The sequence below is a fragment of the Brachyistius frenatus genome, unplaced genomic scaffold (genome assembly GCF_029030835.1).
Source record: "Brachyistius frenatus isolate BFR_SWC_R1_liver_20210118 unplaced genomic scaffold, ASM2903083v1 Contig_74, whole genome shotgun sequence".
NCBI classification, from domain to species: Eukaryota; Metazoa; Chordata; class Actinopteri; family Embiotocidae; genus Brachyistius; species Brachyistius frenatus.
Window position 1 is genome coordinate 430,214 of NW_027210673.1, and position 19,161 is coordinate 449,374.

At 40.1% G+C, this 19,161-nt stretch overlaps 2 protein-coding genes across 2 annotated transcripts; both read right to left on the reverse strand.

Annotated features, from left to right (window-relative positions):
* Nucleotides 1-177: 177 nt before the first annotated feature.
* Nucleotides 178-12,513, reverse strand: LOC138626477 (tyrosine-protein kinase CSK-like). Its single transcript, XM_069708135.1, has 13 exons — nucleotides 12,201-12,513; nucleotides 6,941-7,038; nucleotides 6,738-6,851; nucleotides 6,438-6,550; nucleotides 4,597-4,816; nucleotides 3,536-3,629; nucleotides 3,351-3,416; nucleotides 2,803-2,902; nucleotides 2,614-2,704; nucleotides 2,454-2,527; nucleotides 1,547-1,742; nucleotides 1,386-1,472; nucleotides 178-1,192 (listed from the first exon to the last, which is right to left on the reverse strand). The coding sequence occupies exons 2-13, from the start codon at nucleotides 6,953-6,955 to the stop codon at nucleotides 1,007-1,009; spliced, it is 1,356 nt and encodes a 451-aa protein (XP_069564236.1). The 5' UTR covers nucleotides 6,956-7,038; nucleotides 12,201-12,513; the 3' UTR covers nucleotides 178-1,006.
* A 290-nt stretch (nucleotides 12,514-12,803) lies between these two features.
* Nucleotides 12,804-17,815, reverse strand: edc3 (enhancer of mRNA decapping 3 homolog (S. cerevisiae)). Its single transcript, XM_069708134.1, has 7 exons — nucleotides 17,649-17,815; nucleotides 17,227-17,399; nucleotides 16,909-17,135; nucleotides 16,479-16,817; nucleotides 16,233-16,386; nucleotides 15,803-16,020; nucleotides 12,804-15,698 (listed from the first exon to the last, which is right to left on the reverse strand). Exons 2-7 carry the CDS (start codon nucleotides 17,388-17,390, stop codon nucleotides 15,364-15,366), a joined length of 1,437 nt encoding a protein of 478 aa, XP_069564235.1. The 5' UTR covers nucleotides 17,391-17,399; nucleotides 17,649-17,815; the 3' UTR covers nucleotides 12,804-15,363.
* Nucleotides 17,816-19,161: the final 1,346 nt, after the last annotated feature.

Below are 19,161 nucleotides of genomic sequence, written 5' to 3' on the forward strand. Positions count from 1 at the left end.
AAAAGTACATACTGTAAAAAGTTAAGTACATATAGTACTGCTTTATAAACACTGATACAGTCTGATCTACTATTTAAGACTTTTTATTAAAAAACAATTTGTTTAATTTAATAGTAAATATGTTAACTTAGAAAGTTTGTATTTAAAAAGGATGTTGAATTATTTAAATAGAACCCATTTTCAAAATGCATCGTTTATTGTGGAAAATGGCAGCACAGTACATTTATTGACATTGTATTTTTCTCTTGCATACAAAATCCAGACAGTTTAGTTAAATCAAAAAATTCACAAAAAAATGTTTTTGTCAGGTGGAAGATCCTGAACACAAAAATGCGGTCTACAAAACTGAACAGGATGGTGCCGTTGTATCTGCATTTGTGCTTCCTTTTTGACTTACAAAGGGATGAAAAATAGGCCTAACATTTAAAAATCATATAACAAAGAAATATAAAGCTGCATAATTCTAGTTATTTTAATTTAGTCTTTTAATCGAAATAATCCGACATTCATGTAAAAAAGTGTACCTGGAAAGTGTAAAAAAAAGAACAAAAATACAGCAAGTCATGATGTCTCAAAATTGTATTCCTCTTTAAACGTGGCTTCAGCCATCTGAGTCAAATGATGTTACTGTTTACAAGTTCATAAAAATAAAGGATGCCACCAATATGACAAAAGATATCAGTGTGAAGGACATAAAAGATAAGAAAACATATCAAGGCACCATGGCTCTGAGACAGCACTGTGTTCTCAGGAAAGACTTGATGATATGGCAGTTAATCGTTCACTCTTGATAACAGAGTGCTGGAAGACACGACTCAACTTTGCGCTGCAGTTTGACCAGCATGATGTGAGGGACATCATTAAGAAGCACACATTTTGATAATTGTATTGAACCTTACCAAATAACACAGTCCTTGAGGTACATCTTTTTGTCCCAGATTATGGTCGAAGTGGTCAAGATGAAGGAAGAGAAAAATCACTCTGTGCATCTGCTCTGTCAGAGCTCTCATTGTCTCTTTCCCATCCCTTGGCTGATATGCTGCTGCCACTCCTTCAACATTTGAAAGCTTGGTCGAGCAGCAGGGTCCAGGTTCCAGCACTGTTTCATGATGTTATACACAACTTCAGGACAGCCATCAGGACAGTCCATTTTGTACCCCTTCTCCACCCGGGGCACTACGTCTTTTAAAGGCTGCAGAAATGGGCAAAGTTGTTGGTGGAAAGTGTGTCACAGAGTCACATCAGACAACAGAACTAATTTTGATTAAGTGTTGTGCAATTTGTATTCTGTGTCACACAATCTGTAATCTCAGGTTAGCAATAAAGTAGTTAAAAATGTATTAGAGAACATTAGAGATATTGTCCAAAAATCAAATGATACTTACAATTCTTGGGTAAGGAACTCGACCAAAAGAGTAAATCTCCCAAAGCAAAATACCATAGCTCCAAACGTCTGATTTGGTGGAAAATTTCTATTAAGAGAAAAACATGAAAGATATAATTTCACTGTGTGATGGGTGTACACGGCAAAAATGTAAAAGTGTACCTTTTCTCTGAGGGCCTCAGGTGATGTCCACTTCACAGGCAGCTTTGCAGTATCCTGAGTGGAGGAAGCCTCTTTGGTCAAACCAAAGTCACTGACTTTGGCGATGTTGTCCTCTGACACGAGAACGTTTCGAGCTGCTAAGTCTCGGTGCACAAAGTTATTGGCCTCCAGATATGCCATGGCTTCACAGACATCTCTATAAAAGTAAGAGAGAGAGAGGTATTATGGGCTTGGTTTAGGTATGAGTTAAACAAATTCTCTGAAGACACCAGAAAACATGGACATTTGTAAGGGCATGCTGTGATGTTTTCATGTAAACAAACATGATGCTCAGTGGTTCACGTGGAGAAATTTGTTCATTCTTACAAATTGGCTGAATGCATTTTAAGCTTCTTTAAACATTTGTAAGCTGGTTTTCCTTTTAACTTCTAATTTACACGTACATGATTACCACAAACTTTAGATATGTAAAATTACAATAAACTGAGAAACATTACACAGCTCATTCACTTGATAAAACATCACTTGTTAAAAGGCTAAAGGACTCTTTTTAGCAAAATTAACAAATAAGGATTTTAAGATCTAAATGCATGAAAAAGCTGACAAATTTGTTGCAATTTTAGCTGTTGACCTGTAGATCCATGAGACAACTCAGAAGTGTTCAGAGTAACCATGTTGTAGGTCTTCTCTGCTCATTCTGCTGCATGATACACCCCACGTGACCGCTGAATATACTCTTTCTACAGTTATTAGAGTATCGCGTCACCCCCATGCTAATGAGCATGCTTATCTAACACAAAATACAAACCGATCAGGGGCGTGCTCATCAAAACACTGCTCCACAACATCACTACAGTTAACACACAGTATGACAGTAGATATTAAATACCACCGCTCAAATACGCACAATCCAAAATTTAGAAGAGCATCTCCACCAAGTACTGTTCGGCCTCTGGAACGCAAGTAGTCAACCAAACAGCCCTAATAACAAAACAAAAAAAAACATGTTATATATTCACAACATTCATAAAAGTATTCTGGATGTTGACAAACTGTCAGCTGCCTACCTTGGCCATATACTCAGTAACTATAAACAGACTCCCGTTCTCCTCTACAATCACTCCAAGCAGTTGTACCAGGTTATTGTGCCGTAGTTGCCTGAAGAGGGAGAAGAGCGTGCTGTCATGTCACTTTATTTGATCATGTGTGTAATTCTGTTTCTAAAAAACAACAAACAATATATTTTATTTCCTTACGTCATGACAGAAGCCTCTGCAATAAAGGCCTGTGCTGTAGCATCATTTTTTATGCACTTCACAGCTACTTTTGTCCCTCTGTAGTCTCCCACCATCACATCTGGCATGATCAAAAACAATAATCAGCTGAAAGTGAAGCTGTATTCATATGAAAAAACACAGCGGGGATTATTAAATATCAACAGTTATTCAACTTTATGCGCTGATACAAGAATAGAAAGAATCTGTATTTGAACAATAGGGAACAATAAAAAATATTTGTCCCATTAAAACGGTATTAAAATGCACTTCCGGCAAGCTTTTTCACTAAATATAAAGTCTCTGTGCCTATGAAGGTTTTCCAGACAAAATGTGTTTTTCTGTTCTTGACTTTTCTGTTACCTCTTTGTGTGTAATTTCATAAAACTCAAGCTTTTCCTCGGTTTGCAAATTCATAACACACACTGGATCTGATTTCTGCCACATGCACGCAATAAAAAAGATTGGTGGTCATCTTTACAATGCAGAGTGAATTTAGTCTAAGAAAATGTAAAGCTGAAGGTACTTGCCTCCAAATTCTCCTTTTCCAATAACCTGCTGCAGCTTGAGGTCCTTTCTGCTCATTGACCAGCCACCTGTTAAGTCATTTAAAGAGCAAACAGATGCAGTTGGGAAACATACATGCTTCTAATAAACAAAAAGGTATAATGTTATCGTTGCATAGATCATAGAGAACCGATAAATAGAGACTTACTCCTGGAAAACTCATCTTGAGCGGCCACCGTCCCCTCCTCCACCTTTGGCTTGATTAGAGCGGTACACAGGCCATCAGCATCTTTGGTGTAGTGCTGGATACAATAAAAGAAACAACATGCATGAGAACAAAGTGTAAATATCAGCTTTACACCACTTTGATGGTTCATGGTGTTCCCATGAAACCATCTGGAAACAGAAGAGCCAGCGAGGAGTTAGTGCACCCAAAATAAATAAAACATAAACTGACCATAAAGTGAATTAGTGTCAGAAACCACAGAAACTACCGTCAGAGAATAAATGGCTAAATAGCTTCTCAGATACCCTCGACCAGAATAAGGTTTAATCTGTAAAACAAATTTAAAGATTTCAGGGAAATTGGTGCCCCTTCATTGCTTTTTGGAAAGATGCCTATACCAATCCAAATATTAATTGATATTCTTTATCTTTTAAATGTGAAGATGTCTGTGGGTTTTTGTCTCCTCTTTTGATTTTCTGCTGGTTCTGTCACTCTTCTTGTGTTCTTGTGAGTTCATATATTTGGTGCTCTAGCTCTAAGTTTGTGAAAACTAAAAGTTTTAGTAAAAAATACATACGCAGGCACACCAGCATTACAGTTCAGAGGCAGTAAATCTCAGTGAGCAGTGCATGTCAATCACCAATAGAGGGCTGTCTGGTCAAATGATCAAAATACATAAAGGGTGATTGAAAAACTGCAGGAGGTCGTACTGAACTTATTCAGACACATCTATTTCCTTCTGTAGAATACGTAAGTTTCAGTTGAACGTAAGCGTTTCTCACAGGAAAAGGAGTCATTTTGAGAATAAAGGCCGGGTGTCTTTTTGAGGTTACAGTTCTGTACCTCATCATACTGTTCACTTCCTCTTTGACACTTCCTGTTCATTATATGTTCCAGGAACCGCAGGCCGTTTCTGAAGTTGCACAGTTAAACGGGGGCTCGATGACATACAGAGAGTAGACTAATGCTCAATACAGATCCAGAGAAAATACTGGGACCACATTGTTGTATTTATAAAGCGAAAGCTAATTTTAATGCGTTACCTCTACCAGCTGCATGAGGTTTTCAAAATAGCCCTCGTCATCGATAGTGAGCTTGCCGTTTTTGTAGATGATGCGGTAGTGCTCCACTTTGCCGTCGCAGCTCACACACAGAGTGTAATCGCCAGGGAAGTTGGTGCTCTCTCGCACCAAGAACAGGCCTGTCTCAGGAGGGTTAAGCAACTCCTCCGCCTGATCCCGAGTTATCTTCCCATGAAACCATCTGGAAACAAAAGAGCCAGCGAGGAGTTAGTGCACCCAAAAAAACTAAAACATAAACTGACCATAAAGTGATACATATATATATAGTGACAGTGAGAGACTATATCCTTGATAGAGCTGTCCTTTTTCATATTTTTAACCCTGTCAACATTGGAAGGGATGTCCGTAGCTGCTTCAGAGCTCTAAATCAAACCAACATCAATGTGTCCAAGTCAGTTCCTGCTATTTATTTACAAAATTTCCCCTTGGGGATTAATAAAGTAACTAACTAACTAACTAACTAACTAACTATCTATCTATCTATCTATCTATCTATCTATCTATCTATCTATCTATCTATCTATCTATCTATCTATCTATCTATCTATCTATCTATCTATCTATCTATCTATCTATCTATCTATTTCATAAAAGGATGTTGCTGTTTTGGGACTGTGTGTCTGTCTGTCTTTGAGAAATTTTCATCTGTCCTTGTTTAATCAACCTGAGGATGTTAGCACGAACCTTAAATGGACATTTAATGGCAATTTAACAAATACTGTTTCCCGCATCCACATATGTAGATTATAGCAATTTGCATAATGGTATATTTCTGAGGTGGTCACATATTTAAATGCAGCTCTCAGAGTGTACAGTAAAAGCATTTGCATCGGGTTCTATAAGAAAGTGAGATTTAAATATCACACCCAAAACCTCGTGGTAAAGTTGAGACAAAGGCTTTTATTCAGCTTCCCTCAGAGTTGTACAAAGAGTTTTGTTGAAGCAGTTTTCCTTTCAGTTCTGTATTATGGGATGTGATTTTATAGATGTAATGCTGTCTGCTCACTGAGGCCCTAAGATCCTTTTACTGTTCTGCTCTCACATTATAATTTATGTTGATTTTAACTATTTTGAAAACTTGTGTTATGTGTTAGCTTTCAATAATTCCTTTTAACATTATTATTGTTAAAACAAAAGTGTTACTGCACTGCGTCAGCCACATTATTCTGTATGTATAAGATGTCATATGTCCATAAAGATAGATACACATAAACTGATGATTTAAGGTCAGTGCTGGGTAAATTAGACAAAAGGTAGCTCATATTTATTGTCATATTTTCTATGTTACCACTCTCTGTGTGTGTATTTTTGTCAGTAGTTTTTTTTTTATGAAGTCATTTAAGATGCAATTTTGCAATCAACTGCACTATAAATAAATTTGTCATTCATATGCATGTGTGCACACAGAAACCTATCACGTGGGCAAACAGGGACATTTTTGAGCATACATCAGTCTGAAATAGAAAAGAAACAACAGGAAACTGTGCAGAGTTTATGCAAAGCTGAGGTGGAAGTAGACACAATTGCACTGCAATTACAACACACCCCGACTAAACTGTGGTCTCCATTCAAACAGCTACAGCGTCACTGGCACAACAAATAAGCCATTGGCCCTCTGCAACCACAGGCCCAAAGGAAGAGGGTGAAGTCGAGCTATTTTAGCAATTGCTGCAAACACCACTCAAAGCTGAGATGGTGGCAAGATATCTTGACAGTAGATACTTTAACCTAATCCTGCTTTGAAAGTGAAGAATAAAATTGGGCATCAGAAATAAATAAGTCATTATAATTAGTGCACTCACGGCATTAGACTCAGCTTGCCTCCAGATTTCACACCTTCCCTTTTCTGAACATAGTTGGCTGGAATTGTTCCCTCGCGACCCGCACCATTTTTAGCTTTGTACCAGTTTGGATCCTGAAACACAAAATGTCAGCAATGGCTAAGATAAATAGATAAATAAGTCACAAAATAATTCGGTCATTCCATGTATATTAATATCTAAAGACAATATGGAGTATCGTCAAATTCATGGGGCTCAAACACAAAACTCTGTCCTCATAGGAACATCGGCCAGGCAAGAAATGCAGCTATTAAACGTTACCTTTGTGACAACAATGATAGTCAACAAATCTCCTTTGTTAAACGGCAGGTCCTGCTCTGATGTGCCTTTGAAGTTGTACTTGGCCACACACTCTGTGCCCTGCGGCCATGGAATCTACAACAATGAGGACAGATAATGTATGAGTAAAATCATTTCATTTTTGCTGGTGTATCTGAGTTCAGACACTGTTTGGCTCATCTCACCTGGACCTCTGTCATGGTGACGTGGTTCGATCCTCTCACAGGTGAGGTTTTCTAGCTGCGACCATTAGAGCTGGTGAAAATGCTCACACACACAGCACCTAAGCAAAGAAACAGAGGAGTGAGTGGGATGTGCCCGCTTCAGATATATTCACTTCATCACAAAGATCATTTTCATAAAGAGGATGAAATTGTGGCTTTGCTGTGCAAGTTTACATGGTAATTCAAAGCAAACAGGTCAGCCATTGTCAGAATACACGAGACCAGTGTCGGATCAGATAATGCCAGTATTAATAACTCTCTTACGCAGAAAGCAGAACTAACAAGTCTTCTTTTTTTAAATCACACTTTCACAACTGCTGCAGAGTTTCCATGATGCAAGACAACAGTACGAACATAAAGTGCTGCTTTCAAGTGGGATGATGATGATAATAACAACCCAAGTTAGAAATAGATTGCAACAAACATTTTGGAAATATATGATGAAGAAAATGAAGAAAACGTAATCCAATTTGTATTTTATACAGAAACCTGGTTTATTTTGACATAAAATAGACACACTGGTTCTCCATCTTGGCCTTGGCCTAAGAATCAAGATAGCTCTCCAACTCTCTTCCAACGTTGGAATGCAAGCTTGTGGTGAGATCTGACCAGACCTGAGGGACTCATCCAGCCCAGCGTTTCTCCATGTCAATAAAGCAGCCACTGCGACAGTAACCTTAGGCCTGAGTCGTCCTGGGGCCTGTGTTTCCATGATACAGTACATACACAACAAATCAAAGCAGAGACGTCATAGCTAAATGATGACCTGTGGATGAAGTCATGCTCAACATCATCCCCCAAAAACCCACTTCCTCGCTTCCTTTATCTGTTCCCAGAACAGATGTACAATACTCCAATATGAGGGTGTTGGTGCTTCGAAACAAAAAAGACACAACATGTACACATTTAAATGAAATGTGAGTCTAAAGACTCTCATGTGTCCCAGAGAGGACTGTCATCACTCAGTCTGATGGGGATGTGGCAGATGTTGTCCCCTATGGAGTACTGCAGCTGTCTTCTATATCGAGAGACAAAACTATCTGGACGCATTTCCCACACCCATCAACCCACCATGAACACCTCCCACTCTGCTCATCCCAGCCTTCGTCTATGCTACATTTTGCCATTTTACACTGTGCACAAGGTCAAGAAGAAAACAAGAATAAGAGCCACACCAGCAGCTCTGTGAGCCTCTAACAAAGTGTACAGAAAACCAAACGGTTAAGATGGACCAACATGATTTTGGCTTCAACTTGCAGACCCCTCCTAACAGGATTAACATGCATTTTTGACTAATGCTCAGACAAAATGACTTTGCCTTCTCAAATTGCTAGAGGCACAGCAGATCCAGACTAAGGTATCTTTACTAACATTGCATGGGTTGCTATGAAATGTATTCATGGACCCCCGAGGATGAAATCTGTGTAATTTTGGTGATGCCCTGACTTTCCCTGTAGCGCCACCTTCTGGAAAAACATTCCTTTAGTCCATTTCTTTGGGTAATGACTAAATACCCATAATGCTTAGTTCAACGCTATAGACTAAATGACAGCATTCTAAAAAAATAAAAAAATAATTATTATTACTGTGAAGATGGTGCACATTATACAGTCTCTCCAGGATTTCGCGGAGTGTTTTTGTGATTGTTGCAATTAAAAATGCTTCTTTTTGCAGCTGATTTTCTATAAACAATTGCGATGTAATTTGCAGAGATTTAAGTACATTTTTTGCTGTAAAATTGTTGGGAAAGCTTGAGAATTCAAAAAAATGTCAAGAAATTTTTTTTTTTTTTTTTTTTTTACATTTTTAACAACTACCTGAAAGAGTAATATGTGATTACTTCTTATGATAATAAGCATGCTGCACATAATAGACATATTTTAGTTATTATCTTTGTTTATTTATTTATTGAACTTAGAAAACCATGGAGCTCAGAGTTACTTAAGCTTCACAAAAGTGACGTAGCTTTACAAAACAGACTGTTACTGTTATAACCACTTAACATCAGTATGCCTTGGTGAGCAAGTCAGCACGTTCAAATTAGCTTTTAGCTCAAAGCACAAATCCCCATGCTCATGTTGAATCAGTGTGCAAAAAAAGCACAGAGTTCATAAAAACCAATAATGTTTGCATCGAACTGCATGTCCAGCATCCACAGGGCATTTCACTGATCCAAAATTACTCTTGAACACCTGAACTGTCGACTGTCCACACACTTAAGGTCAGAACACGATTTCAGTCTGGACGAAAGTAGTGAACTAAGAACCAACTCTGCCACCCCTGCAGTGGAACAGAATATGTGCGGGCAACGTCCCTGGTAAAAGATCTTGCCAAGAGAGCAACGGGACCAGAGCTGCCACACAACAGCACTTTTTAATTCATCTCCTCGGGGACACAGAATGTGCCTCAGCAGCAGGCCACCAGCAGTGAAGTGAATGGGACAGAACTCAGCCTGTCATTGAGTCACACTGCCATTTCCAGAGAGCTCGACATGGAACCACAGATTGCTCTTTTCAGGGAGCGCACAAGGCTGTCATTGTGAGTCGGTCAAGTTTCTACTGACCCCTGTCTTATTGAGACGTCCATCATTATCAATCTGTCCAGTGAGCAGCTTTAAGGGCAGCAATGGTTTAGTTCCGATCTGAAAATATGAATTGTTCTTCATATTTCACTCTGTATGTACTTTACAATCAAATGCTCCGATTTCATCATGTGAATTCCAGTTTAATTATAGACAACAACAAAAACCTCAAATACCCAACAATGACATGATGCAGCACATGCAATCCATGAATTTGTACATCTGACAGATATGTTCGGGAACCAATGCATGACATTGTAACAGTCAGTATGCTTGACGTTGCTCTCTTATGAACTCCTGAAAGCAACAGGAAACCAACAAACTCACACACAGAATGAACTTAAATGGAGTCAGGAAAGATCACAAAGACTACAATCCATTAGCTCAAACTTAAAAAAGTAACTAATAGTGATATGATGTATCACTTCAAACAAATCTCATACGGCGATGACAGTAAAAATTTGCTAATTCTTGCCATGCAAGACGATCCTACTGTTCAAACAAAACCTGCTGATCATTAGTCAACTCTGTGAGTTGTAGTTTGAATAGTACAAATCAGCGGCAGCCTGGCTGAACAAAGCAAGACAGGACAGGAATGTAGAAATATCTTCTTTGGCCTTGTTTAAATCTGCCACTCCCTTGTCTACCTGCAGACGCAATCTGAAGTGAAAATGCTGATCGTAGGAGTTGAAAATGTAATACAATCAAGTGAGGAGGTCCGGTGGACGGATTTGCAAGTTTTTCACTCAAAAACATTGTTATGAATGACTCTTGTTACTTTAAAAAACAACAAATAAACCTTCAAATAGATATCCTCAGTGGTGGACAGCACATTTACCGAGCTATGCACTTTAGCAGAGCTCTGAGGTGGTTGTACTTGAGGTTTTTGGGCTGTAACCGATTCCTAGAACGTATTTTAACATTGATTCACGATTACTTTTACCCAGGTAAAGGATATGAGAACTTCTTCCAGTAATAAACATTACAATGAGCACCGTGTCTGTGTCATTAGCACCTCTCCCTTCTCTATGTGCAGCAGAGGGCCGGGGTGTTCCGGCCCTCATCCTGACCCTCCACCCTCAGGATGCGCCGCGGCTGCTTTGACGCTGCTGCCCTGTTATCATTACTATTACAGCAGCAGGGTGGCAGGGCAAGTAGAGAGAAGGAAACAATGATTTCTGTCCATATCCACTGAGCTTTCATCTGGCAGGTACACAAACAGACACACTGCGTATCGAGAAATGAGAAGTAGTGCATGCCAACAGCCGGCAGATGTTTTCCTCAGAGAAGGAAATCATCTCAGCCTCCGGGGCAACAGCTGGACTCTGGTGCAGCAGCACACCTCACTATGAAACTGTCTGTGGGATCCAATAGCGGAAGTACAAGTCCAGCGGCTGGCCCTGCAGTACAAGCCATCATTGTATCACTTTAATGACTGACCGAGTTTTTTTCTGTGAGGCTCTATAATACATTACATAGACCTAATATAGGATCCTGTTTATCATAAATAAACACAAAACATACAACTGCAAAACATTGTTCAGAGTAACAGGAAGGGAAAAAAAAAATCAATGATTGCCAGTGATGGGCAATCTCCTTAAATTTGGCATCCAGCCATCCCAGTGAACTTTGCATTTTACTGCGATCCAAAGTTCAAATGACACACACAGCCTCTCCATGCTCATGACATGTTTGTTCATGTTGATTTTACCCAGTAAACATATCAAAATGCACCACATGAAGTCAAAGCTGCCATGCCTGAGCAGCAGCTGATAGACACTTCCTTGCTGCAGTGCTGTGCACAGCATGCAGTGCAACGCTGCTCCGCGGATGTAGCCACGCATGACACATCACAGGGTAGCAACTCTCTGCTGTGTTTTCACCAGCTCTCTTCATTTTATTGCACAAGTTCAAGCCGTCTTCTTCACACTCTTAAAGAAGAATCATTGGTTGGAGTGCAAGTACAGACTCCCAGACCTTTTCAGAAAGCAGGAAAGCCCTGGAGGGGGATCACCATGAACCAGACTCATGAGGTCCTCAGAGCTTCTCTCTGACAAACAGCTTTAGGGAACTTGTTTTCTTTATGGAACTTGCTTTTAGTGCATTGTCTGCTTTTGCAAATTTCTGAATCCGTGTTTCAGAATGACAGACAAAAATAAGGAGAAGCAACGTGAAACATGAACACAACTTCTACATTTCTGGGTGCACACAGTAACAGCTTCAAATAATAACTGCGAAATGTCCCCACACACCATGACTGTTGTGAAAGCTCATCAAGCAGAATATCATCAATATGATCAGCAACGTTATCTGTCACTGACAAGTTGTGACAGAGAACTGTGGAGCACTTCTTCTCTACAGGAAGTCAGAGGAAGTGACTGAAATGTAAAGGAGGACGTTAATAAAGCCACGTCTATCATGGTATCCCTTTGTAAATGCCTTTCTCGTTTTTCCTGTGAAGAGATGAGATGCGATCATTGCAAGTAAACTCAAGATAAGTTCACACCCCGATGTATCCTGATATCGGTGCTGACACTCAGTGTACATTAAAATAAAGTAAAGTTCGCACGCTGGCAAGCCTGAAGGTCACATCATTACATAAATTAACCTCATGTTTATTCGTTAGTATTCACTCCTCACCTGGTTGCAGGTAAAACCAAGTGGTTTGTGGTGACAACAGGTAATTCAGCTACTTCCCGAAGTCCGTTTTCATGGGAACGACAGCACACAAGTTCCCATTCAGCCAATAAATAACCGACAGTCGATGATGAAGCACAAAAAGTCCCGATGAGGAAGAAGTGAAATCTTTTTCAGGTGACCGCAGCAGTCCAAAACAAAACCAGTCAAGACGGTTTCTGCTGCGTCTTTTGTCAACTTTATTTACAAAGCAGACTTATAAAAACAAAAAAACTTTTCAGCATGTTTCTGTAAAAAAAAAAAAAAAAAAAAAAAAAAGGAAGAAAAAAAAAAGGTAAAATGTAACAAGACTGCAGCGACAGGAAGTTCTGGCTAAAATCGCGGTGAATATTTCAAACCGAGGCAGACTGATTTGGCATCGGGCTGCCCGACTCCTTTTCCCCGTCAGAAACATTCAAGTTTTTTTTTGCCCCACCTTGATTCTGCATCGCGCATGCGCGTTAATGATAGCCAGCTAAAAATAGTTTATCAAAGGAGCAATTTCAGCCAAGTTGGTGAAGGAATCTCATCATCAATGAGGCGATGTTTACAAAAAGTCCACAAAAATATCAGTGGTGAGAGTTTATTATTGGTTCGATCTGCAGACATGACGCATGAGGACTGCACAGTATTTTTGTACAAGAACCTTGAGAGTACAAATAAAAGTTGTTCTGTGTAGACCAAACCTCCCACTGCTTATTCAAGGCATTTTTTTTTTTTTCTGAACTTGTGATCTTGCGTGGACTTAAAACACCCGCTGCAATTCTGATCATGTGAAACATGTAAACTAATTTATTCCATCTCAAAAAAGCTTTACCCGCTTTTTTAAGAATCCGACTTCCAAAACAGGAGCTTTCCGGTCAAAAGTCAGAATCACCGGGCTGTTCACATTTCGCAGAGAAAACACTTGAGAAAATAAGTACGCAAAGCTGCCATTACTGCAGGATAAGGAAGAGCCACCAAAAGGTTTGCTTTCATCGCCCCCTGGTGGAACAAAGAGGAACAAAACCAGTATTTTAGTCGCATTCAATAACACTAGCGGATGTTTCCAGACCAGACTTGTCTCAACAGATGTGACACGACACATCAGGCCAGAGGAATGTTGGAGAAAGGACGAAAAAACATTGCGCATTAAAGCAATTTACACTGAATCAGTGCATGAATCCTTTGCAGATTAATGTGCACAGAGAAAACAAATATATAATGACAATTTACAATCCTCTTTAGATGTTAACATTTGGACTTAAGAACACAAACACCAGGCTCCAAAGAGTGCTGTTTTTCTAACATCTGCAAGTGTGGACTGCCTAAATCTGGCCTTTTCTAGACTGCATTGATCTCAAATAATACACAACTCGACTCCAAATTAAGAACACGTTGATGAGCAGAGTTGTGCATGTCCAATAAAGATTTGTGAACTGAAAACTATGTGCCCACTTCTGGACAAATTTCAAATTAACGTGGTTTTACAGAACCAGTTAATGTTTGACAGCTTTTTGAATGTCATTGTCAAAAAGATCTGCCAACAGATATGACTACATCCCCTTTCTCAAAGCAGCACAGTATAAGCAGCTTATCTTGAGGTATATTTCACAGTCTGTGCTTCAGTATAACGTTTAATACAAACTCAACAACCTGAAAGTATGAAGTATGTCTAAATGCATGAACAGGCATACTTCATTTCAGGATCATTATCGACAATTTCTTGAAAGGCCCGTCACTGGCTCACGGATGGTACTCGGTGCAGGATGCTGCATCTCGTGTGTAGATCAGCACAAATCACTCAAAATGCATCTGAATCCCACACATAGGAAGAATTCATCCTGTTCTGTCAAATGAGAACTTTCAGAAAAAAAAAAAAAAAAAAAAAAAAAGACATTCTAATCTGCACGACTGAAACTCGTTTACATGGTTTGAAACCATAAGAATCATGACGGTGTTTAAATCCATCTTTCACGCATTACGTCACTTTTGGGTTCACTTTATCTTCAGTTCCAGGCGCCCATTGACTTCCTATTGACTTTTGCACATGAAATATGCATACCGTGAAACACGCTCACATTGTGCTCTCGACATTTCTCAACTTCAAGTCTGCGTCATTTTTTGTCAGCGTCATGAGATGCAGGCTTTTGAATTCGAGCGACAACAAAGCTACGCTGACAAAAACCAACAAAGACATTTCAACTGTGTTTTACGGTCTGATAATTCATTATCATGCAGTAATGAACAGGAAACAATTTCTGCGTGGAACTGCAAGATAAAACATACATTTTATAGCCTGCGTTCGATGAGGCTCCATATTTTTAACGATCCATTCGAACAGCCATGAATTGTCGTTGGAGCTCTCAAACACACTGGGATAGCCCTTCGTCTAATATAACTGAACCAAAATTAAGTCAAATGTATTTCCCCACAAAATATCACTAAATGGTAATTGGATTTGAATGCTGTGTCATGTTATCTGAGCCCTTGGCATCACAGCTTGATCCACCACGGACAAACAGAGCTGCCGTTATCTGCACTCTGTCCAGTAGCTGCCCCATTTAACACTGCTGTACTTTGAAAACGCAGCATATATAAATGAAAAATATTTTACTAAATCATTAGACAACAGCATGGCAGGCTATAAGCAAGGCCATTAGCAGTGGAAACACCAGTGTTAGTAGGATTTCAGTTGTCAGATCATGATAACTGTCATTACATTGTGTCTGCACGTATTATATGGAGAATGCCTGTTTATTCACCAGATGGCCATATAACGGTTCGGTTACAATGACATTCATGGTTTTTCTGTTTTAAGTCAGAGATTGTCCTACTCAATTCAAAACTTGATGTCGCATTATCCTAATCTATTTTAATGTTTCTACATTATCTGCTATTTCCTCCAATGGATGAGACGTCTATTTTACGGTAAAGATTTGAAAGCTTTTTCCCTCTCTGTCCATATACACTTAATCTTGTAGAACAACTAACAGTGGTCCTTCAGTATGAGGGAAAAGTCACATGTTGCGATGGAAACTTCATGGATGAACTGAAAATCAGCTGAAGCTGTGGAATATAAGGCGCCAAAACCCAAATGGTCAAGGAAGGTGAGAGATTCAATCCGTCTTGTCGACCATTCGACCCATCATGCAGAGTGCAAGGGGATGACAAATTTGCAGCCAAAGGGGGAGAGGTATTTGATTCCCACTTCCTGGAACACCTGGAGAGGAATACCTATGTCACACAGGTAAACTCTGCCAGCCCCCTCGGCCAGGGGAAGCGGGAGGCAAAGTGAAAGGGACCATTTGGCCTCCACTGCCTGCCCCTGTCCACTGACAGGAGGGTCTAAGCTGAGCACTGGTGCTCTGTTCTGGTTGGCCCAGTCTGCAGCTGCCCGGTACCAAGGCTGATCCATCAGGAAGGTGTTCTCATGGCAGTCCAGACAGTTAATGATCAGATCTACCGGGGTGTCTGGAAGGTCTGCGGAGTCAGAGAAAAAAAAATGAAGGCGCTGTGTGACCGACTGTAAAATTACCACAAAGAACACAAAAGTCAAAATCATTAAAGTCCCAAAACAAGCCCACCTTTGATATTGGACACCTGCTTGCCACCAGTCTTGTTAAAGAGTGTGAGCTCGCTGGTCACGGAGTCAAGCATCTTGACGAAATTCGGCAGAAACAAGATGACTTCCACTTCATGATTGGCCAGGTGACGACCACAGCTGATGCCCTGAGCTCCCTGAACATGAGGGCCGCACAGCAGCGCCACTGTGGGACGCTGGTGTAAATTCTTTGGAGTGAACCTAGAAGAAATATAATTTATTTTTTTACATTTTGTTCTCTTCAGTACCAAATGGCTTAGCTTAATCAGTATGGAGTGTTGTCTGCAGTAATAAAAGAAACATTGCGAAATAATCATATGAATAAATATAGAAAGTATGTAATATAATGACAGAATCGTAAAATAATGGAGCGCATTAGGCGACCTGTGGCTAAATGATCACTACATATTTACCTGTTGGGCCCTCCAAGCAATGTAAGTGCCATCTGACTTGCACATACACCTGTCATCTCAAGTCTTCGCTCCAGTGAGAGACCATGACGCTCAGCAATACACAACAGACGCTTGTGCAGTTCGTAGGACACACTCGGCACAACAAGTCCAGAGTCTGTACAGAGGAAAGGAAACCCGTGTCAACCACCCTACTTCAAACCACCTGCTCGCACGACGGCTTCACTCATTACATTGCGAAACACTTACCCGTGCAGTATTCTTTGGTCCCCGGCTGTGGAACAGTAATCTGTCTGTACACGATAGGTTTGGCCTCCAGGATGTTCTCGTCGTGGCGATAGCGCGAGGGCGTCTGCTCCTGCGGCGTCCCACGTGACCTTGCACCGTTACGGCGCTCCGATATGTCGATTTCTGAGAAAACTGCTGCCTTGTCAAAGAGAGCCAGGTTCCCTTCAAAATCAAAGTCTGTATCGAGGCCGTCCTCCACGCCGTCACCAAAACACTCGTCGTCTCGGAGTTTCATCTGACCGTTCTTCACCCCGTTCTTCTTTGGCGTCACTTGGTTTGCCCCTCGGCTACTGGAGGACCCTGACGGGGCAGTAAGTTCATTATTAATAAAGTACAATGTTCAGCAGTGACGTTATTTTATTCTCACAGATTCACACAGCGTTGCACTTACAGGAGTTGTGTCTCCGGCGAAACCCTTTCGGCTGGCCGGGCACATCCAGATGACGGTCTCCATAACTTTTAGAGCAGTGCTGTGGCGAGTTCAGTTTCTCCACAGATCTGGGGTCACCCTTCGGGACAGCAGCTGGCACACTGCTGACTTTTGCAGATGCGGTGGAACCGGCCCAAACATTGCCATTTCTGATATCCAAAATCTTTAGCTCCTTTATGTCAATGGCGCTGCAGGTATTTAAAAAGGTCAACATGACTTTAATTATCGAAAAGAAAAGTAGACGGGAGAGCAAATCATGCGTTTTACCCCTTGTTTTACCTGAATGTGACTTCGGGAACGGGACACTTGACTCCGTTGTGGAAAGGTTGTCTTAAGGAGATGGTTTGGGTGGACTGGTCCACGGATGAAACTTCTCCTTGATACACTCCCAGCGTGGGCCCGCAGTTAATGGACACCAAACTACCCAACCAATCTGCGGCCATACCTGCACACTGTTAAGTGAAAGAGCAGAGTCTTTATTTAGCTCAAAGGCGACTTGTAGCGACCACAAATGTTCTGTTAAACCGACGAGCTCATTTTCTGACAACAACAACAACAACAACAACAACATTAGCTGTTCGGTGTCAACGTTGGCCAACACTGACTAGCGTTAGCCTCGGCCTGTTTTCAAACTAAGTTGCTACCTCGCGTTCATTTCAAGACAACAAACGCTTCAAGTAGAAACCTGGACGTGTTTGTACCTTTTCGGAATCGATACGACGCAGACGCCTTTCGAGACCACGGGAACAATTGCAATATTAAGTGCTGATAAGAAATACGGTCTTCTCTTCAACTATTAGCTTCTTTTTTTTTTTTTTTTAATCTTTTTGAATGGCACTAAACCCTATGCTGCTAGCTTCTGCATGACCACTTCCTGTTTCCGGGGGATGGCACTTTTCAAAATAAGATTTTTGGCTGAGCAATTATACCTACTTGCAAATGGGAAACTGATTTCTACAGTCTACATTATGAGGCTTTAGCCTCTGTTTTGTTTTGTAGTTTGCAGTTTCAATTCTTTTTTGGCATCAATGTTCGGTAAAGATAATATACACTATCATGACAACAATAATAACAAATATATCATGACATACGGCATCATCACTACAATGATATACACATATCCCTGTTATATCAATAGCAATAAACTAAATAATAACACTATTATCATTATTACACAGATGTTAATCTCTCTAAAGAGATAAAGGATAACGGTCCAGTTCAATAATAAAATGAGAAAAAAAAAGAGAAATACAATTCGTTAAATGATAAAAGAAGAAGAAGTTAAATAAACAACAAGATAAAGTGAATAAAGACAAAATGGCAGAAAGGTGTGTGTGTGTGTGTGTGTGTGTGTGTGTGTGTGTGTGTGTGTGTGTGTGTGTGTGTGTGTGTGTGTGTGTGTGTGTGTGTGTGTGTGTGTGTGTGTGTGTGTGTGTGTGTGTTCCATCTGTTAAATTATTTTCACTATTACAATATTTTTGGCCAATAGAGCACTGCTTCTGAATAACGGTCAGACTTACTGATACATATTTTCACCTTTGGATTTAGTCAGTAGCATGCAATAGTTCACACTGATCTGTAGAATATTAGCATGCTTATAAGCTATTCATCATGTTTCCTAATATGGGGCCTAAAATAAACCACCTTTTAAAAAGATATTCACATCAAGCATTTTTTTCTCTCTACTTTCTCTCTACTTAAGGCAGTCATAATTGATGATGACACATTTACTGCCTTAAATAATTAATCTTAGGGAAACTATGTGTATTATGATCACTGTATGGGAGTTTAACAACTCGTGTCAACAAACAAGCCAGTCACCAGGCTGCATGAGATCATGTGGAGACTATCCCAGGAGTGTTGGCCGTGACACATTCACCCAACTGCGTCTTGTGTACATAAGTTACCATGGTTACTCAACTCAAAGGCTGTAGGATAAAATGATTGCAAACTGTGTGAGGCTTACAAGCGGTGCAGGTGGACATTGTCAGTGGACAGGAGAGGGTTTCTGCAGCAAGGTACTGTAAGAGAAAGTGCTAACTACAGAAATCAGTTTTATGTTGACGTGCATATTTTCTCTTATCTCTCACTATATATTTTTGACCAGGCATACATGTATCTAGATATGATGTTATAAATAGAATAAAGATGAAATTCCCTAGATTTATAGATCATAAACACTCTCTAATAATCATGCAGTGTTAAAACTAGTTG

Excerpts from the sequence above, each read along its gene's own strand:
- LOC138626477 (XM_069708135.1), bottom strand. Across the intron at positions 2,705-2,802 it reads GCAGAGGCTTCTGTCATGAC|GCAACTACGGCACAATAACC; the intron begins GTAAGGAAATAA and ends CTCCCTCTTCAG. Across the intron at positions 1,743-2,453 it reads GCTCTTCTAAATTTTGGATT|AGATGTCTGTGAAGCCATGG; the intron begins GTGCGTATTTGA and ends TTACTTTTATAG.
- edc3 (XM_069708134.1), bottom strand. The coding sequence starts at position 17,390 with ATGGCCGCAGATTGGTTGGGTAGTTTGGTGTCCATTAACTGCGGGCCC. Across the intron at positions 17,136-17,226 it reads GTTCCCGAAGTCACATTCAG|CGCCATTGACATAAAGGAGC; the intron begins GTAAAACAAGGG and ends AAATACCTGCAG. Across the intron at positions 16,021-16,232 it reads TTGCTTGGAGGGCCCAACAG|GTTCACTCCAAAGAATTTAC; the intron begins GTAAATATGTAG and ends TATTTCTTCTAG.